Genomic DNA, 25,146 nt, shown 5'->3' with positions numbered 1-25,146 from the left:
ATCTTGATTTACACAATTTTCAGACTATATATACTTACACACATAAATATATTAAAAAACTAACCTTATAAAAGAAGAGTGCAAAAAATTGGTACAAAAAAACTCTTGAATTCAATGTGATTCTATCTTATAAAACCTAAGTTGACTGGGTAAGTAAGCCCAAGAAGTATCTCTATACTTAATAACCTAAGCCCAATTGGGTTGGAATTCATTGGCCCAAAACTCGTTAAATGATCACTTAGAAAGACCATTAAAATAGAAAACAATCACCAAGAATTAGAGAGTGAAGAACAAAAACTATATATATAACACTAACCATTTTTTATATATATATATATATATTGATATTTTGTATATATGGTCTTGAAAAATAATTTTTGATCAAAAGACTTGAAAGTTATTTAAAACAAAGAGTTAGCATGCACTTTTCAAAACTTTTAAATTAAATCTCTAAGATTTGACTTGGTTTTGTATTGCTATAATGAAAAAGATTTTCTAAGAGATTTACATTGGAGTTATATATAAAAATATTTTCTTGATTATTAATTGGCTTCAATTAGAATGTCTAAATATATGAAAGAAAATTAGTTATTTACTAACTTATTTAACTTGGCAAGTTGATTGAATTTTGTGGTTATATTTACTGCAAATCCTCACGAGACTACAACTCGTCCACTAGAGTAACCTAGGGGTTTAAAGACTTGTTATATGTGCTAAATACAACCACGATTCCTGCAAAAGTGAGTTAGATTTTCTTTTCTCTTTCTTTGCTAGAGGACTAGCAAAAATTTAGGTGTGGGGGTATTTGATAATCATATTTTATTATAATTTTATACTCTTATTATCTATTTTATAGGAATAAATATACCACTAATAATTGTTTTTATCTTTAATTGTAGGTTAATGAAGAATAAATCTTAAAAATCTCATCTCTCAACAAAAGCCCATTGATTTAATGAAGAAAACAAGTATAAGGCCCAAAAGTCCAAAAGCCAAAAGCCCAAAGTCAAATATAACAAATTCAGTGGATAGCAACCAGAGAGGACACGACATCGATGCCAGCATCGATGCCCGTATCGATGCCAGCATCGATACCCCTATCGATGTTGGTATCGATATCATCGGCGTTCTGTTATAGATTAATGACTGAAATTTGCTTGTTTTGGATAATATTTCAATCCAAGAGCTCTCATTCACTGATGTTTACTATAAATAGGGGTAGAGAGTGAGGGGTTAGAGGTGTGAAAAATTTTATAACTCTATTTGAAGAGGAGGATTACTCTTAATTGAGAATACCTTCCAAATTTATAACTTTTATTACAATTAATAAAAAAAAAATTCTTCACTTTAATTTTTTTCTCATCTTTGTTGAATGATGAGGATAGAGATGAAGAGCAATTTGAAGGTTTGCATTTCTTTTATTTTTTTTCTTTTATTTTTTTTAGTAATTTCTTTATTATTGCTTATTAGTTAGATTTACATTCATGCTTATAGTGTAGATTTATTTTCTTATCTTGTTATTTCTTTTTGTACTTTAATTTGTAGAGTAGATTTATTTTCATGCATTTAATTTTTGCAATTTATTTTGTAGTTTAGATTTTAATTCTTTGTAGTTAGATTTATTTTTTGTTCATAGTTTAGATTTTTCTTTTCTTTTTATTTTTGTAATTAGTTCTTTTTCTTCTTTCTTTTATTTCTTAAGATGTGAAATTAATTCTTGTAATAATCTTAGAATTGTATGAAACTAGCCTAATTTCCTTTATATTGTATGAATTATTCCCTTACACTTAAAATGATCATATTTAGGATAATCAACTAGCGAACTAATTGATAGAAGAAGAATTTGATAATCTATGCTTATCTTAAATGGTTTGATAGGTTATACTTATGAATTCTAAGATTACTATCTTGTTGTTGTTCTTATCATGATTGTAATTTTGACTTAGATGATAATTTGATAGGTTATACTTTCCTTAAATGGTTTGATAGTCTATACTTAATAAATCTAAATTGAAATATGATAAAAAGAGAATAGTTTGTATTTAATAATTGAGATTAGCTAGTGGATTCAATTCTAGATTTCTCATATCTTTAATTGAACCCTCCATCTTTTGTTTTCTTGATTTTTCTCTTTTTATTCTTGCTTTTTATTTTATTCTTTGATTCTTTCTTCTCTTCTCTAAAATTCAATTTATTGTCACTTGCATATATTCAAAACAATCACTCATCATATCACTCTCCATAATCACACTTATTCTTTAATCTTATTTTTGTTATGCACAAAACATAAGAACCAATTCTAATAATCTCTTAAAATCACCTTCCTCGTGGGATCGATAACTTTTTATGCTATAAATTGATCAATTGTGCACTTGTAATTTTGGTACATAGTTATGCCACATCATTTTCTCCGGATTGTTCTGTTCCAGAGCCTCCCAACTGTTTGGATATCATATCTAAACATGGTTAGGCTGTTATTAACTGAAGATAATGTTGAATCTCTTATTCTTATCCAAAAATACTACTTATGAAGCCTATAAATACAAGCCGGCCCCTATTTCGGGGGATCTGAAATTCTATCAAAGAGGGCGAGGTGTTGTCGGTTTAGAGAGTGCAATCCACGAATTTTAGAGGAAGGCTAGCAGATCTTGGCGAATTCCAGCATCAAGAGGGAGTTGTTCATAAGATCTGAGATCTGTGTCAGCATACCTTGAGGTCAAACTTGGTTTTGATCTCAAGAAGAGTAGTAATCTTGCTTGGTCGAGATTATTTACTTCTGTGATTATTTTCTTTGTGAAACAAGAGCATTGATTTTTTATTCCTATCAACCGGATCTGATCCGCGGTGATCCACGGATAAACCCCGACACATGCAAAGATCCCACGCAAGCAGCGGATGATAAACGCCATCTGCGTGTGTTTCTAGAGAGTTGTATTTTTATTTTTTTTTTATTCGTGTAAGAAAAGTCTTATAAAAAGACTAACTCTTTTGAACTTGTTGTAACGATTGAAGTTGTAATAAGTTTAGCAATGAATAAACGAACTTTCACACCAAACATCCCTAACTGTGAAATGGCGTTCAATATCGTGATCTTGGAAAAACTGCAGAAATGGATCACTCTTGTACTCACCACCATTATCAGAACGGAGCACTTTTATCTTTCTACCTGTCCGCAACTTCACTTTCCTTTTCCATTCCACAAAGATATCCAGGACCTCATATTTATGCTTCATGGTATATACTCAATTCCTCCTGGAATAATCATCAGTGAAAGTGACAAAGTAATTGGCTCCACCAAGAAATGTGTTCTTGGATGGACCACAAACATCTGTGTGAATGTAATCTAATATACCTTACGTGTTATGAATTTTGGTGCCAAATTTTACTTTTGTCTTCTTTCCAAGTATGCAATGTTCACACAATTCCATCTTGCAGGTCTTTGCACCCTTCAATAGTTACTGTTTTGCCAATGCCTGCAGAGACTTATCAGCAGTGTGTCCCAACCTCATGTACCATAGACGGGTACTATCCTCCTCTATGGTAATTGAAGTTGCCAGACCCTATGTTACTGTCTTGCCCTTCAAATCGTAAATATTATTTTTCTTGACACCTCTTATCACCACCATGGACCCCTTGGTGATATTCATAGTTGCATTTTCTATGATCACCTTATAACCTGATATATCTAAAGTCCCAAGTGAAATAATATTCTTCGTCAATTGAGGAACGAATCTCACTTCCTTCAACTCCCTAGTCACACCGTCACACATCCTGATTCGAACTGTTCCAATACCACCAATGGGGCATACGTGATCATTTTCCATTAACATGACATCCCCCCTCTCCAACTCCTCAAAGCTAGAGAACTAATCCTTCCTAGGGCAAATATGGTATATAGCATCCGAATCTAACATCTATTCTGTAGAGTCTGCATAACAAACTGACGGTAATGCTGGGCATGAGTAGCCTGGAGAATCTGATTCTGAATTATCACCACTAACTTTAGCGACATTCAACTCTAAAGTTTGTCTGACTTTTCGCTTATTCTTCCCGACTCTCTCTCAACTTTGGGCATTCATATTTTCAATATACATCCTCTTTGTAGAAAGCACATTGATTCCTATCCACACTTCTATGGCCACCTCTTGGCTTCGATTTCGAGCGATTAAATGGACGTGGTTTTGGACTATGGCCTCTCACTACTAATGCATCTCCCGATGCCTTCTCGGAGGGTTCATTATCACTCTTCCTCAACTTAAAATTAACCAATGCTGAGGTCACCCCTTTATAACTGATAATAGTTCTATCATTAATCATTGTAAAGATAAAGGTACCATAATCATCCTCCGACAATGAACATAATAACAACATCGCCTTATCTTCATCCTCTACCATGATATCCACATTGGTGATATCTGATATCAATTTTGTAAAATTATTAACATGTTCTCTAATAAAAACTCTCCTTTTCATTTTAAATTGATAAAACCTCTTCTTTAAATGAAGCCTATTCTTAATGTTTTTCGTCAAATACTTATCATTGAGTGTTTCCCACAATCGTTTTACCGATGTTTCATTCATTACATCATAAATCAAGTCCGGCGTCAAACATGATTTAATAACCTCACATGCTCTACTATTTTTTTACTTCCAAACCTTATCCTCCATATTATTGTGTTTCTCTTATAATTCAAGAGTCTCCTCCAAATTTTAGGCATCTAATGCATCCATCACTTGACACCTCCACAAACCAAAATTTATCTTGCCATCAAATTTTGAACATCAATTTTATATTATTAATGCTCAATCCTTGTATCGCTTTAGTCAGGGATGATCCCGATGTACTTGCTTCGGTCATTTTGACAATCCAATCTCTTCAAATGAGAATCCGCACCAAATCCTCCAATTGATTTCTCCACCACTCCTTGGAAGATGAAATCCCTTGTAGAAACCCTAGCTTTCTCCTTCAAATCGAACCCCAAGCCAACCCGGAGCTCTGATACCACTTGTTGTGCTCAACGGAATCGAAATCACAAACAAGATAGGAAAATAAATCAACAATCAAAACAAGCACCACACAAACAAGACACCAAATTTACATGGTTCGGCAATGTGCCTGTGTCCACGGGGCAAGGAGAAAATATATTTTACTAATAAAGAGAGAGAGTGTGTGTACAAATAGAGATTACAATCACTCAATAATCTCACAAATATAACCCTAAATCAACCACTCTCAAGTCTCTCACAAATTCTCCCTCAAAAGTGCTCAAAACTATCTCAATTATATGTTCAAAATCTCTCCACAAACCCTAGAAACATTGTGTTCCTATTTATAGGTAATTTTTTTATTTATTATAACATGGTTATAAAAATTTGCCATGAGGAAACGGTAAATGTTCATGTGGTTGATCATTGCACAGAGCTGAAGATGTGCAGTGTTTTTTCTCCTGATTTGGCCCACATTGCATCACATGGGAATGGAAAGCAAACTCTTAACATTTAGATTTGTTCAATGAGTAGACTGAAAGTTGCAGTATATAACACATGCTTCTAAGAGTTTCATATATCAAAATGAATGCAACCTCTGATATAATACTTCTCTCCTGAATCAAAAAAGACTTTAATTTGTCTGCATGAACCAATCAGATATCCTGAAGGAAAACCTAGAGGTAGAATTATTTTGACAATATGATTTCAATAGCATAACAAAAAGCAAGAAATATGATTTGGCTTCTCAGGTTTCTTACATTGTTTTAGTCTATTTACAAGGCAATGTAATCTGACTGCACCTTGAAGTTGCATACAAATATTTACACCATAATCATAGAGAAGATGCATACAAATATTTACACCATAATCATACTTAAATATTCTTTACAAAGGAATTGAGGTCTCATCAGCTAGGGTAGTCTAGATGATAAAGATCTCGCAATACATGACGTTGATCCCCTTTGTCAGTGTCTCTTCTTCAAAAAGAATTTGCACCATGTCATGAGAAATTATAAATGCCAAGAGATTATAAATAACAAACAGAAACTCGAGGAAGAGCGCAAAGCATCAGGGAAGTGTCCTTTGCTCAGGCTGTTGCCTTCGATGGCGTTTATTGTCAATAACGGAAGGAATTGATTCAGAACCCTAGAATTGCCATCTAGCAATTTGACAATCCCAAGAATAGCTCACAAGCATATGGTAGTATGGATGCCAGCTACAGACTCTAATCACAGCGTTATGAAAGGTGATTTTTGCAACTTGGTTTCCAGTCACCTGAAATAGTGTCAAGATAAACAAATGCCAAACATCATCTCATAACATTCTCATATATCATCACGTTGATATTCTATGAAGCTTAACAACTGGGTAATGTTTCCTTACCCACAATTTGAACTGGCTAACTTCTTAAACCCACATCAGTTCTTAATTGCAGATTGGCCTCCAGTGTCATCACCCAATTGCACACAGACCCCATTGTAGTTGTATGGTTAAGAATAGACCCCCTTGTACTATCACTGAACTGTGATTAGACCCCTGAGTGAATTCGTTTTTACCCTCAGGAGGCATACTTGTCCAAAAAAAAATAATTTCCTCCTTTTTTGGTGGTAAAAGAGTAAGAAAGTCACTCTGAGGGCCTATCTCCAATAATAGAACTACAGGGGATCTATGCGCAAATAGGCAATGGTACAGGGTGTCTATCCACAATTAACCCAAAAGAAAACCAAAACATATTGTCTCAATATTAGTTTTTAGTATTAAAATTTTATAATAAAAGATACTAACTACGTTTAGTGAATCATAGTGTGAATTTTTGGTAGTCCAACGAAATTTACAACATTTCAATACCTGGGAAAAGATTATCAACAGAATTATATGTGGAAGCTCAATCTCAATACACTTGGCAACCTGGGCAAACAAAAGTATCAGCCAACTGTAACAGATCTTCTACCACATCTTATGTAAATTATACAATAAACAAACTCAAAAGGTTCACAGCACAAACTTGTGAACAACAATGACAAGTCTGCAAATAGAAAAAAAAGTTTCGAAAAACAAAATGATGCTTACACTGAGAAAGCCTAACTCATAGAGGCCAAATCCGGATAAGGCAACTAAAGGAACTGCTGATAGTTGACTCACAAATCTGAATTGTAGAAAAATAAACAAATAAATAAATGTCTATAAACACCACACCAACTGGCATTACATATATTTAAAGTGCTTGAGGAAGCTGGCATTACATATATTTAAAGTATCATTTTACAACTATTTTTTTTACAACCACACCAACTGTCAATACTTGTACAGTGCTTCAAATTTTGTTGCTGCTGATTCGGTTGTGTGTACTACTTCATGTAATGGAACGTCATCACAGGCTTACATCACAAAGAGAGACATGTGGGCTGAAGAAGAAGCAAAGTTCTTGTGAGTTGGAGAGGTATTGCATCCAGATGATGGGTATTTGAGTAGTCAAGAAAGATGGAAGGTCTTTTTAATGTTGTGTGAAATGCTAGAGTATGGAACACATTTAGTTGAAGATGCTTTAAACTTCATATTCAAGCATTTGTTTGTTAGATTGGCAGGAAAATACTGTATTTATGAGTTCCGCCATCAGTTCAATTTCCAATTTTTCAGGCATGATGATTTTATGTTTCCTACAGTACGACGGGTAATAGTTATAGTTATTTATGCTAAGACTTCCCTTGTTGCTCTCCAATTTCTTTGAAGGAAAATATGAAATCACTCTATATTATGGCTAGTTAAATGCAACCCCCTTATCTAAGCTTATAACTTTGTCTTTTTCCTATTTATATGTCTTCTTTTTTGAAAGGAAAATTTGAATAAATATTGTCATTTATGTAAGAATAACCTTTTGTGTAGCACACATTAGAATGTCCTAAAAAAATAATTCAGCATATATTTCGACACAAGTGTTTGAATAAGCAAGAAGTTAATGAAACCACCTTAAATAATGATATTAAAAATTCTTTTTTTGTGAAGTTACAAATTATAACCTACGGTTTCTCAACATTAATCCTAATAGCATAGCAAGTGTTTGAACAATCTAAGAATTTCCAAAATAAAAATCTAAATCAAAATTTAAAAATTAATCATGACATACCATAAATTATTCTCTAAAAACCGCCCAAATGCCAGGATAAGGCAACTAAAGAGAAGGCTGCTTTGATAGTGGTGACGTTTCACAAAGTCTGTTTGAAGTTGGTATGAAAAATTAAACAATAAATAAATGTCTATAAACACCACACCACTGGCATTACATATATTGGTGATAAGGTGCTTGAGCGAAGCGTGGCATTTACAATATATTGGTTAATTAGTATTCATTTTACAGGACTATTTTTTTACAACCACAATCTAACCTGTGGCATAACTTGTAGCTTAGTGGGCTTCAATATGTTTGTTGCTTTGCTGATTCGGTTTTTGTGGGTGTTTAGCTAACTTACAGTAATGGGAACGTCATCACAGGCTTACATCACAAAGAGAGACATGTGGGCTGAAAAGAGAAGACAAAGTTCTTGTGAGTTGGAGAGGTAATTTTGCAAATGCAGATGATCGGCTATTTATGAGTAGTGCAATTTAAATGATTGGAGAGGTTTCTTTTAATGTGTGTGAAATGCTAGGTAGGATATGTGAATCACATTGGGTAGTTGAGGAGGCTTTTAAACTGTTTCATATTCAAGTGCCATTGGTGTTTGGTAGATTGCAGGAAAAAACTGTATTATGAGGTGTCACGCTCATCAGTTCAATTTCCAATTTTCAGGGGCATGATTGATTGTTTAATGTGGTTCCTAGCAGGTTACTTACGGTTGAATAGTTATAGTTATTTATGCAAGACTTCCGCGGTTTTGTTGTCTCGGTAAGGGGTCTTTGAAGGAAAAATATGGAATCATCTCGTAGATGGGTTGTTGGGTAGGAGCTAGTTAATAGTGGCAACGCCCCTATCTGAAGGGCTTATAACTTGTCTTTTTCCTTTGGAGTATGCTGCGTTTTTGTGAAAGGGAAATTTGAATAAATTATTGTCATTTATGTAAGTTAATAATTCCTTTGTGTAGGGCACACATGTAGAATGTCCTAAAAAAAATATTCAGCATAATATTCGACGCAAGTGTTTATGAATAAGAAGAAGTTAATGAAGACCACCGTTTTGTTGGTGGGGGTGGGTTTTTTTGTGGTTGGGGTGGTTTGTATGGTGGGGTGTTGTTTTTTTTTGGTTGGTTGGGGGTTTGTGTGGGGTGTGGTTTGGTTGTGGTGGTGTTTGTTGGGGGTTTTGGGTTGGGTGTGGTGTTGGTTTGTTGGTTTTTTGGGTGTGAGGTGGTTGTTGAGGGTGATTGTGTGGTGTGGTTGGTGGTTTGGGTTGGTTTTGGTTGGTTGTGTTTGGGGTTGGGCGGTTGGTTTTGAAAAGTGGGGGGTGGTTGTGGGTTGTTTGGGTTAAATAATAGATATTAAAAATCTTTTTTGTAGTTAGCCAAATTATACGCTACGTTTTGGCTCACACTGAATCCTAATAGGTTCATGGAGTCTAAGTGTTTGAAAGTATATCTATAGAATTTGCCAGAAGTAAATAATCTAAAATCAATTTAAAATATGGCATTTGAGCGAACTCTAAGTTATTCTCTTAAAACCTGATTTTCGAGAGTGTTCTTGGTTTGTTGAGTCCGCATGTACTTTTTGGTATTTATTTAATGCCTTAGATATAGCATGCTGAGATGTGGTTAGCTGATTGAGTGGTTAAGGTGTTTTTGTTTGTAAATCATATTAATGGTCGATCCTTATGCTAGTAAGTTAGTTGGTGTCCTGTTCTGCAGGCTTGGTCTATATTTAGCAGTTTTGAGCGGCATATATTGCATGCGAGTGAATTAGTATGAGGTTATGCCCTCGTTAGCTGTGCAGGGATGAGCACATGGATGACTTCTTATTAAAAAGTTGGTGGTGAATGTTGATTATTTTAGTTAGCTTGTCTCTGGCACTAAAAGATGGTAGTCATGGTGAGGTGGTGGTTAGCGGCAAAAATTAGATGATAATGATTTCTGTTTTTCCAATCAGAGTGAAAGGGGTCGCACAGACTATAGAAATCCAAAATGATTGGTTCGCAGGTGTTTGGTTACTTTACTGAAGCATAGTTGGTGCATAATATTTGGGATGATATTATGTGTTTTGTTGCCTCAGTATGCATTAATGCAATAGGTGTTTTACGTCTGAAGATTATATTATATTATTATCTCAATAATTATTATATATGATGCATTGGCTATTGGCAAGAAATGCATCCGCTTCATCAGATATGCATTGAGGTTCTACATTGTGCAGAGCCAGGTTTTGAGTGATATGTAACGTTCTGTCAAGCACATGGGTGGCTCAGGTTGTGGTTTAGGAATTGTAGGTTATCAAGCATTATTTGTAGTGTATATTAGTAGGACTGGAACGCCGCGACATGTTCTTTTTCTTTGAATTCTAGGCGTCTATTGTCATTATGGTTTATTTGTAGTATTTAGTTTTTTCAAAATAGCTAATTGAATGGTAATCTAGAACAGATGGGCATTGCCACTTGTATCAGTTTAAAAGGCGCGTTGGGTTGGGACTTTGCTTCACCTAATTAAGTTGGTCAAAATGTAAATGTGCATGGTTGGTCCGATGTTGGGTGTATAGGCGTCAAGTCTATAATTTGTGGAGGATTCATTCTGAGCGTACGAAGGGCGATAAGATTCTATAAAACTTGATGTTCTACGACGTAACGATATTTGTGAGCGGCGGTATTCTACATGTGCATTATACTCTTTGTGGATCTGTTTCTGTGAGCGCTAATGATGTGATAAGTGCGTTCATATCATTATGTGCTTTGTTGGATGAACAAAGGGCATAGGTTTGGTTATTGAATCATGTACGTGGTGTGCAGGGCATGAGGGATCATATTTAACAATTTCGGTTTGTTGTTGGTGGTTGGTTTGTATGTGTGGTTGTGTGAGCTCATGGGATATTAGTTGGGGCGAGAATCTTGTTGTGTTGGGGGGGGGCGGGTGATGTCGGTTTTGGGTTGTTTGCGCGGGATGGGTGGCTTTTGAAGAGCTGTTGGTGGGTAGCGTTTTTTGTTGTTGGTGCGATGTGGGTAGGTTGATTGGGGGTCTTTTGTGGGCGTTGAGGGGGTTGTCGGAGGTTGTTTAAAATTTGGTTGGTGGGTGAAGTCTGGAGAGTGGGTGTGGTGTTTGATCGGATTGTAGTGATGTTCCGGTTTGGGTGATTTTGGTTGCGGTGTTGTTGTGTGTGTTGCATCTTGGGTCGGGAGGAGTACGAGGTCGTGGTGTGTGAGTTTTGGGGGTGTCTTTATTTAGTGAAGCTTGGTTTGTGGTTCTTAGTAATAACACAGTTTTTTAAAGAATACATATTATAATTAAGTGTCTAATGAGTAAGAGAACCAAATTCGATTACAGATGTGAAACAAATTGCTTTCCAGAGTTTATATCAATGAAAAGTAAAATATTCTTGTGGAAAATCATAGTCTATGCAAGGATCTTAATCTTAACTTATTAAAAGAGTCGCATTGGAGCACCTTTGAGCAAAAAGGACCGAGACAAAAAAACATTTTTCTAATGCACCTCATTAAACATAAACATCATCATGCATGCAACCAATCTTTGTGCTTTTGTAATGACCATCTACGCGTCTATTGTTAATCAACTATAATTGCTTTAGAACTTTATATTCATACCGCAAAGTTTAGTATAACAAAACAACCTTCATGTGAAAAAGCCTTGGTAAAACGTTTCATTTAAAAATAACACGAAAGGCAGATGTGGTGGCTAAAAAATGCTTGGATACAAGAATTGAGTGGGGGGGAATGGTTTTTTCCGGACGAGACCATTGCTAGGTTAGTAGGTAGTATGGTAATTGTCCTGTGGCCGTGAGTTAGTATATTGTTCTATTATGGGGTATAGGTTGCGAGGTGACGTAATTAAGGTCGTACATGGCATGTGGCTATGGGTTTGAAGAACATTGTGAACGGGGGGTATGGTGTTCTAGGGGGTTGGAGGTGCTATTGAGTTAAAGTATATAAAAAAATAAATATGAGTATGTGGGGGTTTTGGGTCTGAATTACTGAACGGCTTTCATCGCGAGTATGGGACGTGGAAGGGCCGTGCATTGGTGTAACCTTCTGGGGGGGGTTTGGGGGTGGTCGTTGAGGATTGAACATTATGCACAGGCGTGGGCTGGGTAGTCTGTAGGTGTGGTGTGTGTGACGTCTTTTTGCTTGAAAAGGACTGTGGGCGGCCGAAGTGAAGTAGGGAAGGTGAGTGAGGAGTAGGGGTGTGTTTGCGATTAGTGGTGGTTTGAACACCGAGTTATTTTGTGGTTTGGGGTGACGGAATTTTGTTTCGAAGGGGGTTTGAAGTACATAGTAGCGTTTTTATAAATAAGATCAAAGCGGGTTTGGGCGATACGCTTCGCGGTTGGGATGGTTTTTGGTCTAGTGGTGTGGTGGGTCGTTGGGATTGGTGTGGGCTGATCTGGAACAAATCAAATCCGAAGGGGCGTAAGTGGGTGTTGCATTTTAGCTTGTTGTGCATTTGTGTGTTGGTTATGAACTTTGCGTGGCCTCGTTAGGATTGCGTTGTTCTTTGATGTGGAGGTTTCTAAATTTCTCAGCCGGTTGGCCTGTGGGGTTGGTTGGTTGTGGTCCACATAACAAAGCAAAGCAGACCAAAACAATTCTAACGTATTAGTTTTTCTTTTTCCATCAAAAATTTATGTAGCTGAATGCAAAGTGAGAAACATCTAGTATGACAATTTTCTTGAAAGTGAGAATCCTAAAGAATATGGTTCATTGGGTCTATTTGTATCATCATGGGATAAAATCAATTGTTATGATGTAATAATATATCCTCATTTTTTAACTGGCTTTTAATGTGGACATTTTTAAATAAAATTCTGAAAGAGGAAATTAGTGATTAAACTGTTAACGGTCCATTTAACAGAACATACGGGGGGAAAACTCAGTGCATATATCAAATTATTCAACTCAAAAAAATGAAGTAAAAGCAAAAGGCCATGTCATCATTTAGATCAGCAAAAGCAAGTACATACTGGAGATAAGTAGTTGCACATGCCATGTCATCATTTAGATCAGCAAAAGCAAGTTCAGGTTCTATCATCTATTACAAAGCAGAAAAAAACATGCCAAGTGTCAGTTAAGAAAGTAATGGATCTGAAAGCAGTAATATTGACTAAGAAACTTGAAATACCCAGAATTCAGCCAAATGCCTCGAAGTGTTGGAATTCTCTGCCCTAAAAGTAGGACCAAATGTGTATACCTGAGACTCATCGGGGTTATAAACATCCAGATAGTCATCAAACTAACATATTTAGAATCAAAATCTGGAAAAGGAAAGGTAATCATACATCAGAGAGAGCAGATGCATATGTTTCTGCATTGAGCTGTCCTGATACTGTAAAAAACGCTTTATTGCATGCAAAACACCAGTTGATCGAAGTGCTTGCTTGCTTCTACACTAAGTCTGAATTTTCTATCTTTTCTCTTATCGAATAATAAAGGCTTCTGCCAAGTCCTATTAGAAAGAAGTCAGCATGTACCATCAAACTCAATAATCTCTTGTATGTATGCTTGTATGGGTTTGAGCAGGTTAGTACCTATTAAATGTTACTTTATACTTGCAGGTTATTGCCTCAAAAAAAATTATATACATCCGCTAAACTTATCCATTAAACAAGCACAATAGTTGAAGATTAATAATTTATCAATCCGCATAGACAGATGAATAGGAAACCAAAGGTAAAGCAGTTCATTGCAGCATTTGCTTTAACAAGGGTGCCAAAAATTCACTATTGATAAAAATTCAGTCAAAAATATATGCATGTTACCTTGCCTAAAGCAATGCCGAGTATTACAAACCGGTGGCGCTAGTAATCTATTTTGTAGAAGCCATTTGCAAACATTGCATGACCGCCACAACAACGAAACAATTCAACCCCTTTCTGCACAAAATTACGTGGTAGATCTGGATTATAAAATAATTATCAAATTAATATATAAATAAGAAATTAACTACAGCTTTGGCCACAATCAGCGTTAGCCCTTTTATCTCCCATGTGAGCATTCACAAGAGCCATTAACATAGCACAATAATAGACGGCAATATCACTGCAAGAGCACAAGTAAAAATTGTTTTTATGCCCAAAGCAATGCCTGTCCATAGATAATAAACAATTATCAAGCCCTATATAAATAGTAATTCTGTCTCTATCTAAATGTTGCAAATGAGATTCTCGTATAAGCATAGTGGATGGAAAGCAAAAGAAAACAGAAAGGTCGTTTGATCCTTGCAAAAAGAAGTTACCCACTATTGTCCAAATGTCGATTTTGACCTACCCAAGCAGATAATGACAGCATATTATTGCGATGGCCTTTGATGGAAAGTTTTTCTTTTCTTCATATGCATCTAAAATCACAATGCAACTACGCCTTTGCAAAGCTACACATCTCATCACATTTACTCACAAAATTATGCTCAAACCTCTAAGCCAAAGAGATGGTTATTCCAGTTAACATTCTAGATTGTTTATAGCCATAGTCATGAAATTCATATATCAAGCATGCTTGTCTGACGGCCACTTGGTCAGGTTCAAGGCCCGGAATTTCTAAACTTAAATCTACCTTCATATGTAAATGCTAATATATAACTTAATAGCGAACAGATTATGAGAATTTCACCAACGCAAGCCCACGTGGCGAAGGAGCGAGAGTTAGCGGGCGTGCTTGGCGGCTTGGAGGGAGGGGTTTCCCCCTAACTCTCGCGGCCCCCAAACCCCCTCCCTCCAACACCAACCCCCTAACCTCTCAGCGCTCCATGTTTTCTTTTGTGTGATTGTTTGTGTTCCGTATGCAGAAGATTGCAATACATTTCTGGATCACTGTTTTAACGTCAAGACGTCCAAAGTCTTTCTCTGCGCTCCTTGGCTTCTATACAGGATGTAAAAAAAATACAGTTTACATGAAGAGAACGTATAGATGAAATATCTAGAAAGATTGTGAGTATCATATTATGATTAGTATTACTACCCTCCATCTTCATATGTAGAAGCCTTTTGGTAAGGGATCCAAATCAAATCCTTTCGGAGCGGAAGGAATCCCAAAGTCACCACACTTCAGACGTGATCGAGTGGAAGATTGCAGAGTCATAGGCGGGTATGGTTCCAGATTCTTTTCTGACTAAGAAAGCTTTGGAAGCGTGGAAAGAAGCTGAACGATTTCGTCCAGATATCCATATGTACACCCAGAAAGTAATAGTCCATGAACTGATTCTTTATTTGATGACAAGGTCAAGATATCCATACGTACACTCAGAAAGTAATAGTCCATGAACTGATAGCCACCTAATATATCTTTATGTGATTAATAAAATCCACAATAAGTGCTAATGAATTGATAGCCACATGAGAGGCAAAGTTTTCTCCGTGTCCTCTATTATTCCTTTTTTCATTGATATGAAGACACAATCAAGCTTATTTTTAGAAACTTCAAATAGCTTTTCAACTATACCACTGAAAAATCAAATCTCAAATACTCAAATAGACCAAAAATGAATTCCTAAATGATCCGTATCACAAAAAAAAAATTTTCAATCTCTCATTCTAATTTTTGTTCATAATATTCTCTCCATAAAAGACCACATCTTTATAAAACATTGTTGCTATAAATAATAAAAAAACAAGGACTTGAACTCTTCATCTATGCCTGAAGTGGAAAAAAATAAAGCTGAACCCCCTCCCTCCAACCCCCAACCCCCTAACTATCAAATTATTCAACTCAAAAAAATGAAGTAAACCCAAACACAATAACATTTTAATCATATTCAACAGATATCACTAAAAATACATTACAAAATGCTATAATTGTAAGAGGAAAATCATAAAGATAAAATAAAAACTAATTTACCTTGATAGCTTTCTACTCCTCCAATCAATATCGGACACCTAACAGCAATAATCAATAATCAATCAATACTAAAAATAAAGGTTATCCATCAAACAATCAAACTGAGAATATGAATAAGAAATTACAATAAAGTAATCTGGTAAGGACTTCTTTGTGAAGCATTAATCTAATCTGGTAGGTACAGTCTTCCTCACTGATGAAACAATAAAGTAAAAAGGATTATTAAACGTTTACGATCATGTTTACAGGGAACTATATTGTAGGCTGTCTAAAAATCACAATAGATAGTTGATCCCCCATCAAACACCGAGGATGGAAGTTACAATCTGACGACTTCCAGAAGGCTACAATTTGAGGACTTTCACGTAGAAGGCTACAATCTGACGACTTTCACGACAACTGATGAAAGCTCTAATTCAACAGCATTCATAATCAACATCGGGAGTTACAATCTGACGACTCTCATATTCTCAAGGAGCCAAGAGGACGATCTGTGCAAAGCTCTAGCAAAAGAGACTACAAATTGACGGTCTCTTCATATTAAAACGCAGATACTCTCAAACCGTAAGGAATTTGGCGAAATGGAGGAAGCGAACCGAAGCCTTTGGCTGGGTTCGGATGGCCCCGTCTCGTCGAGATAGCCGATTTTCATATATAATTCGTCCAATTCTGACTTACGGTTTGAAAGTTATGACATGTTCTTCGCAGCAAGTTATGTTCTGAGGTCCGTCTGCAAGACTGGATTTCGTCAGAACATTGGACTTAGCCTGAAGCTCGCCAAGCCCGTCTAAGGTTCGCCTCTGCATTACAGAATCAAAGCGCATAGGTCGAACCAGCGTTATAACCTCAAAATGCAGAGTTAATCTCTAAAACAGCACGAACTGTGCGTTTTTAGCCTAAAACAGGCTTAACTCTGCGTTTTCAACATCAAAACACAGAGTTAATCTCTAAAACAGCACGAACTGTGCGTTTTCAGCCTAAAACAGGCTTAACTCTGCGTTTTTAACATCAAAACGCAGAGTTAATCTCTAAAACAGCACGAACTGTGCATTTTTAGCCTAAAACAGGCTTAACTCTACATTTTCAACATCAAAACGCAGAGTTAATCTCTAAAACAGCACGAACTGTGCGTTTTCAGCCTAGAACAGGCTTAACTCTGCGTTTTCAACATCAAAACGCAGAGTTAATCTCTTAAACAAGCCCAACTGTGCGTTCAGCCACCAAAATAGGCCCAATTCTGCGTTTTTAGTCTAAAAACACAGAGTTCGGGCCCTGAACGCTATTTTTTAGCGTTTGACTCGTTCAAAGCACGCAATGAACAGTTCCAGGAACTGTTTTTCCCCCACGATTTGAGGGATTTTCGCCCCACTTAAGAGCGGATTAAGGGGGTAGTTACCACCCTTACTCCCCTATAAATACCAGAAACTCAATTGAGTTAAGGGATCGAATTTTTTTCTCATCAACAAAGGGAGATTCGGTCAAAAGGCTGGCATTTATTTTTGGATCTGGGACTTGGCAGTAACAGAGAGCTTTGGAGATCAACGACTTGAAGGAGCTCTTGAATCATTTTGGAAGGCTTTTATTGAAGCCTTTGAAATTATTCGGCCTTGGCTTATAACCGACTTTCGGTTCAAATCAACTCTTTTTCAAGAGTTCAAACTCGTTCAGAGTTATCAACTCGATCAGAGTTCAAAACTTGCTCTGCAAGTTCTTCTAAAACTCGTCAGAGTTATCAACTCGATCAGAGTTCAAAACTTGCTCTGCAAGTTCTTCTAAAACTCACTCTGAGTTATTAACTCGTTAAGAGTTATTTTCAAACTTGCCACGCAAGTTTTCCACAGCGTCAAATCGTGAGGAGAAGACATCGTTCCAGTGAATCAAGACGTTCGGATCGTCAACGAGAAGCAAACTCGACGCGAGCATTCGAGGGAGGCATCTCATCGCCACCGTGAAGAACCCAGAATTAAACAAAGGGGAGAATCAAATTCATTCTCCTTTCTTTTGTAATCGGAATCCAAATTGTAATCGATTTTGAGAGGAATACAAATCAATTTTTCTTTCATTGTCTTTTTACTACAAATTTCCAACAAACATATATCAATCTGTCAGAGTTGATGATTGCTTCTGGAACATAGGTTTGTGTACAAACTACTAAGACTCTGTTGGATTTCCTGTGATGTTGCATTATTCTCACTGAAATGTTTTGAATATATTCAACTTTACACAGGATGGGAGGTCATTTCTATACTGTTGACCAAGCAAAATCAAATGGAGTGGTGGAAGTTTTTGGTGAAAGGTGAACCTGAAATTGATACTTAGAAAGTTGAACTCGAGTCTAGCAAATTGTCTGATTTGGATCCTGAGACTCGGCAAACCAGATATGTCTTAGCCTGTCCTTGTTCCTAGATATGAAAGTTTTATTTGTCAAGTGTCAAAATTCTCCATCATATATAAAACATTATAGCAACAAGCAACCATGCAATAAAACTTAGCATCCACCTCCTCCACCCACGAACTAATGCAACAAAACTCCCATCATTACACCATTTTTAACTCCAAAAACTTGATTAAATTCCCTATTCTAAACTAACATGACGACGAAGCAACCATGCAGTGGAGATAAGACTAAAGTTCAAGCTCTCACCAAGCAGAGCGCTGACAAGGCCGCCCGCGCTGATATCAAGCGACCAAGATTCCTCCCCCCTTCTGACCGCCGACACCGGCAACCTGTTCGCCACCACCAGCAGCCTCTGCTTCATCGGTCGCCTTCCTCCGCCTCCGACGTGCCCTTCGCCAATCACCGCCGTGGCGGGGGCGGAGCCCACATCATCACCGGGTGGGTTGGCGGCGAAGATGACTGCATCGATCTGAGACGCGCTACACGATTCCAACCCTAGTCGGGCTTCGGAATCGAGGATCGCAAGGAATCGAAAGAGACCGGACTTGATCGGAGCGGAGCGGAGCGGAAGAGGTGAGGAAAATCGCGAGGGGGACCGCGATCCTTGAAGAGTTGAGGGGGGAGAAAAGGGGATGGCGTTGGTTTGGGGGAAAATAAATGAGAAAAAAACAAAAATCGAAAAAACACATCAGTATCCAAACACTGCCTTGGTAATTAAATTTGGTGGAAGGCTATTTTGGGGAGGGTAAAGTTTTTTTGGAACTCCCTCTTTTAAAGGGTAGATAGATAGATTAAAAAACAAATAAAAGGGTTTGACTAGGTTAATTTTCCTAAACAAATTTCAAAATATCAAACGTCTAACCTTACTGAAGGTGGGAAAGTTTATAGGTGAGTATTATATTAAAACTAATTTAACTAGAATTTGCATTCATTTGAACTTTAAATTATGAGTGCTGCTATCATGACCCAAAAATGAAAGAGGTTCATGGGACAGCTGACGTGACGGATACAGCTAGAAAATATTAATTAGCTGCAAAATAGTGAGTTGGAAATATGAAAGGGTACCTTGATAATTCTGGTGAGTCATCTCTCCTGTCAAATAAATGCAGCAAAATTAGATTTCCCCCAACCCCAAAGCTCCTCTTGCAAACCCCGTTCTCAACCCTTGATCGATTGTCATTGAAGTCAAATACAATCAATAAACCAAAAAGATCTCGTTCTCATGCCGTCGGGGCTCGGCGCGGCGCCCTCGATGAGGTCGGCTACGTGGGCCCGGGTGAGTGGGGAAGCGCTCGATGCCCTCGGAGGAGGAGGAGTTGAGGGCGCACCAGGCCTTGATGAGGCGTGGGAGGGGTGACGTTGGGGGTGATGAGGTCGGGGTCGATGGGCTGCCTGGTGAGGGGGCACGTGTCGTGCTTCAAAGTGAAGACCCAGTGCTCGATGTTCTGGCAGTCGTAGGTGATGCCGGTGGAGAGGGTGACGGGGTCCCTAATGATTTGGAGGGAGATTGGGCAGAGGAAGAATGAGCGGACTTCAACTGATCCTTCCATTTTGAGAGAAATCAAAAAGATCACATCGTTGCTGAAGTTTGTCATCGACGCCATGTTCGCTTATATTCTTGTGACATGATATGGTACAAAAAATTGTAAAATTCCGTCAATGTGACATGATATGAATATGAATTTGGTGCTGAAACTTGGTTGCTATTGTTGTCTTGTTAAAATTGATGGAATTTGTGAGACATTACTTGGCTTATATTCTTGTGCTTATATTCTTGTAAAAGAATATCTTATTTTTGTGAAAATATTATGTCTGGTGCATTTGTAGCGAAAACATGCCGACCTCTATTGCTTGCATATACGCTTCTGTTGAGATTTCTTAATAGCTGGTTAATGGAACTGGTCGCTCATTGTTGATCATAATGACAAAGTCTTTTGATAGATCCTGTGGACGGAGCATTTTTAGCAGGTATGTTCAGCCTGAAGTTTGTGGTTTTAACAGAATTTGGATCATGCAGAGCCACACTATAATCACTAAACATTGATTTGCCTGCTGGTGCATCAACATTCTCTGGACTTCTTAGAGCAGCCTATTGTGAGATAATATTGGTTTTCTTTCTCACAACAGAAGATGTGAAATTTGAACATGATCCATTTTGATACCTATTGTGAGATAACAACTGAGAAAAGAGTACAAATGGGTATAAATGACACTTTTGCCAAGTGATCTGCACATGATTAAAGGATAAAAATATACTAAAATATATATCAAAATGAACTTGTAAAAGCCAATGAACACTAAAATACGGTAAATGAAGAATAAAATTCAGGCTAATATGGACAAAAGCAATTCCCACTTGCACCATCATCATGATGCAACCAAAATATGTTCACCTCAACTCAATCAAACATTGTAGGACAACATATCATTCATCTTTAAGTCATAAAAGATAATTGTCAATTGAAAAGTATACCAGATCTTCAATATAAGATACTACAAAAATTAATCAACGAAAATAAATATAGTTCTATTTCAATTTGTAAAAACAAATATAGTTTACCATCATTTTTTAAAAATCTTCAATTTACAAAAATAGATGAGAAAGCATATTTCCAAGCTAATATTCTATCTAAAGTTTCTCATGAATCTCCCAATGAATTCTCCACTTAATCACGATTCCACCGACGACACTCCATTTAAAGTTTGGGATCCTCGTTTGTAGCCTTCACCAATAAAAATAATAACGGGTAGCATTAGTAAAATTTATTATATGTTATAGATTTAAATCATGTACGTTATTACTTGAGGAGAAGCGAATAAGTTTGGTGGAATAGCTTGTTCTTGGCTATTGATGTGAAAAATATACTGAGTTGGATAAACATGTTCCTACAGTGCAAGAGAAGAATTTCAACTTTATGATAATACAACAAAACTGTAAAGAAATAAGATAAAATAGATACTAGTTACACACCTGGAAAACTGTAGGATAAGGCCTTGGCATTTCATGATGACTACTGAATATAGGTCGATAAAATGATCCCTATGAAATTAACGAGTACAAATTAGAATATATAAGATAATACATAGTGTCAAGTAGATAAATAATATATGCCCAATTCGAATTGCATATTTGTTGGCGACTTAATATTTCATTACATAAAATACATAAAGAACTTCTCACATGGACTACTGATGATAAATGAAAATAACTAAAATTTTACCATATGATGTGAACTCCAATGTAACCCTAGATTATCCCCAATTGCTTGTTGGTTGTCTTCATTTAGCTTCACATTTGATGAAAGTTGTTCCTATACAAAAGAAAATAAATTTTTTTATTTTATTTTGTATCACACTAAATCAAGTATTAACCATTGAAGGTTCAACAAAATACACGTCATGGGATACATAGTCAAACTTACAACAAGTGCATCAGGATTTTTTGTTTCAAGCCGTGTTTGTTTAGAAACCTAGCGAGCACACAATTAGTATAGAACAAACTAAAATATTAATAAAATTACTAAAGAACTGAACATGATAGTTTATTTACCTTTTTCTTCTTTATTTTTTGATCAATTGTAGATATCTTCATTTTTTCTATCGGACGGCCTTTACTTTTTACATGAACTGGATTGCCAATTTCTATTTCCTTCGCTTTCGTAGATTGGGACAATGTTGAATCATACATTGCTTGATTTCTTGCTTCATTTAAAATTTTCATTACATGATGAAATTTTTCCTCAGATAAAGCTCCAATCTCCGTAAATATACTGCAACTCTTTTGAATAGAATTATAACGTTGAGCTGGTCCTGTAGGCATCACATTTGAAGTAGAATAGACCAAATAATACAAGCGCTTGAAATCTTTTCTCCAACGGTTGAGAATGTATCTACTAGGAATCTCATTTACATCTTTATAATTTAAAACAGTTAGCGCATGACGGCACATAATACCTCTAAACTGAAACAATCGGTAAATGCACCAAACATCTAGTTCACCACCCTTATAATGAACTTCAAATATCTTATTCATCATTGTACCATCTTTCTGTTTTACACGCTCCTTAAATTGAAATTTGGATATATCTCCATCAATATGAACAAAAGAAAGAGTACAAGATACCAAAGCCTTTAGCTCTTCTTGAAACTTTTTGAAAATACCAATAGTATAAATTTTGGATAGTTGCTCCTCTATAGTATGTTCTGAAATTAATTTTGGAAATTTATGGAATGACTCAAAATCTGCTTTTGCTTCTTTCTCAAACTTACTTTGTAAAGCAACATCATACTTTGAAATAAATTGTTTGCGTGAAGTTTTTGGGTGCACATATCCATCAAAGAAAGCATTCATACTCTCACTTCTTTGAGTAGTTGACATGCCAGCCCAAAAAATATCTTTTACAAAAATAGGAGCCCAATGATGTCGATTTTTATATAATGCACAAAGCCACTCATTATCCTCAAGTCCATATTGTTCAATCATTTTTTTCCCAATCTTTTTCAAATTGTTCGATCCATAAGGATTCATACACTATGTTCTTCAAACTCCTTTTAATTGCTTTATATTCTTTATATCCACTTAGCTTTACAGGAAGCTTTTGCATGATATGCCATAGGCATAGTCTATGATGAGCCTCTGGAAATACCTCAGCAATTACTCCTTTCATACCTTTGCATTAGTCGGTAATTATGGCCTTGGGAGGGATTCCTGACATACATGATAACCATGTTTGAAACAACCAAATAAATGTCTCTGTATTTCCTCTAGAAAGCAATGCACAACCCAATAAAATAGACTGATTATGATGGTTTACTCCCACAAAAGGAGCAAAAGGCATACTATATATGTTCGTCAAGTAAGTGGCGTCAAAAGAAATTACATCACCGAAATATTCATATGCTGCTCTGGATCTGCTATCAGCCCAAAAGACATTCCTTATCCCCTCCTCATCCACATCTGTTGAGTAGAAAAAGTTTGGACTTTGAGCTTGCATGTGACTAAAGTATCGATACAAAGCTTGTGCATCTCCTTCACCAAGAGCCAACCTTCGATATTTTTCAAGATGGTTTCTACATTCTTTCTCACCATATGAAACATTTTCATATCCTCCACCTTCCACAATACAAGCTTGAAATGTCTTACATGATGGTATCGCCGCTGAATGATTATATTCTAGTTGCATCTTCACTTTTTCCGGCAACTCTTTATGAGAACGGAAAAATCGCGATTTTGATGGAGTGACTTCATGATTATGTTCTAGCTCGACTTTGGTAACATAAAATAGTCCATCATTCTTCAGTTTTGCTCTAACGCTAGCTAAACACCTCGTCCTTGCTGATGGTCTCGCCCAATAATTATCAGTTGTTGTGTGATGTGCTTTCCCCTCTTTGCAACATGCTAATGTAAAACCTCTACGCTGACCATCGTCGGAGAACCAAGATCACTTCACTTTTGTCCCAAATCCAACAATTTTAGCATATTGGTTATAGAAGTCACAAGCTTCTTGAAATGACTTGAAAGTCATTCCCACTACAGGTTTAAGATGATCAACTCTCACTGTAGCATCATGAATATTAGCATCTTGAATTTCTATGTTGACATTTGTATCAAGTGATTTTTTCTGGGTAGATTCTCCTTCAATTCCATCATGCATTGTCCTCTACAAGTCAACAAAAAGATTATTATCAATCACTCTAAAACTAACTTAAATTACCATAAATTAAATAGCAAAGCCAATACAAATTAAGTTAGGTCACTATCACCTCAAGTTAAAGGAAATGATATTAATGGTGATTTGTTAGTTACAGGTGGTGTTAGCCAAACAATAATATAACTTGTATACTATAAACTAAAGTATGAAGCAATACAAGTTATAGCATACAAGTTGTATTATCATTTAGTTTACAGTATACAAGTTATATAATTGTTTGGCAAAAGAAAGATTGCTTTTACAGTTTGCTACACAATAATGTAACTTTAGTATACAAACAATTAGGCTACAATTTATAGTATACAATCAAGGAACATAATAACCCAATTTAGTTGGAAAATTAATAAGTTTGCTTTTATGTACTATGATTGTAGGTGAGAGATCAATGTTGCTCTCGGGCTGAAAATCCATTGGGGCAGGACTGTATGAGAACGAAGGTTGGACGTGGCTTTGGAGAGGGTGGATATATAGAACGAAGGCTGGATGTGGCTGAACGAAGGACTTCGATGGCTGGACGGTGAGAAACGCAAAGGACTTTATGATTAATTGGAGAACATGGAAGGTCATCTATTTTCTCTAAGACCATATGCAGCAGGGGGTTTTCCAAGGGATATTTGAAGGCAGCAGGGGTTTTTTGTGCGGGTGAAATAAATGAGATTGGCCAAAGGGTGAAAAATTCACCACGGACTTTTCTGACAAGCCCACGCGCGCGGGATGATGGCCAGCGGACACGTGGCGAATTTTGATTGGGCGAGCATTTTTTTTTCCTCCTTATTTTTATTTGATATTTTTTAAGATAAATACAATGAATTAATTTATAATTTTTATACCATTAATTTTCATTTTTCAAACTCTATAAATAGAGACTAACTTTGTGTCATTTGGACACAAAAAAAAATCTGAGTTTCTACACCATATTCTTCTTCTTTCTACAATTTGAAGCTAGTTTCTTCATGGATTCTTCACAAAACTATCCTAATTTTTCCTACAACTACAACTTCCCTAACCAACCTCAAAATACCCTCCCTCAACCACAACATCCAAATATACAACGCCCCGAAAATACTCAAAATACGGGG

The 25,146-nt window shown here is 36.4% G+C and overlaps 2 protein-coding genes and 1 long non-coding RNA gene across 3 annotated transcripts; all 3 read right to left on the bottom strand.

Moving 5' to 3' along the window:
- On the bottom strand, positions 5,704-13,709 carry LOC109830928 (asparagine--tRNA ligase-like). The gene is made up of 7 exons (XM_020398281.1): positions 13,668-13,709; positions 13,405-13,509; positions 13,248-13,316; positions 13,090-13,157; positions 7,060-7,135; positions 6,838-6,897; positions 5,704-6,264 (listed from the first exon to the last, which is right to left on the bottom strand). The coding sequence occupies exons 1-7, from the start codon at positions 13,707-13,709 to the stop codon at positions 6,136-6,138; spliced, it is 549 nt and encodes a 182-aa protein (XP_020253870.1). The 3' UTR covers positions 5,704-6,135.
- Positions 13,980-19,105, bottom strand: LOC109830492. The gene is made up of 3 exons (XR_002244318.1): positions 18,603-19,105; positions 15,959-15,996; positions 13,980-13,998 (listed from the first exon to the last, which is right to left on the bottom strand). It is a non-coding gene; the product is annotated as an uncharacterized LOC109830492 (long non-coding RNA).
- On the bottom strand, positions 20,263-22,884 carry LOC109830927 (protein FAR1-RELATED SEQUENCE 6-like). The gene is made up of 4 exons (XM_020398280.1): positions 21,907-22,884; positions 21,328-21,396; positions 21,159-21,242; positions 20,263-20,445 (listed from the first exon to the last, which is right to left on the bottom strand). The coding sequence occupies exons 1-4, from the start codon at positions 22,882-22,884 to the stop codon at positions 20,263-20,265; spliced, it is 1,314 nt and encodes a 437-aa protein (XP_020253869.1).

Source organism: Asparagus officinalis, chromosome 2 (genome assembly GCF_001876935.1).
Source record: "Asparagus officinalis chromosome 2, Aspof.V1, whole genome shotgun sequence".
In the NCBI taxonomy this organism is placed as follows: Eukaryota; Viridiplantae; Streptophyta; class Magnoliopsida; order Asparagales; family Asparagaceae; genus Asparagus; species Asparagus officinalis.
The sequence above is the reverse complement of the archived record's forward strand: the minus strand, read 5'-3'. Positions and strand labels throughout refer to the sequence as shown.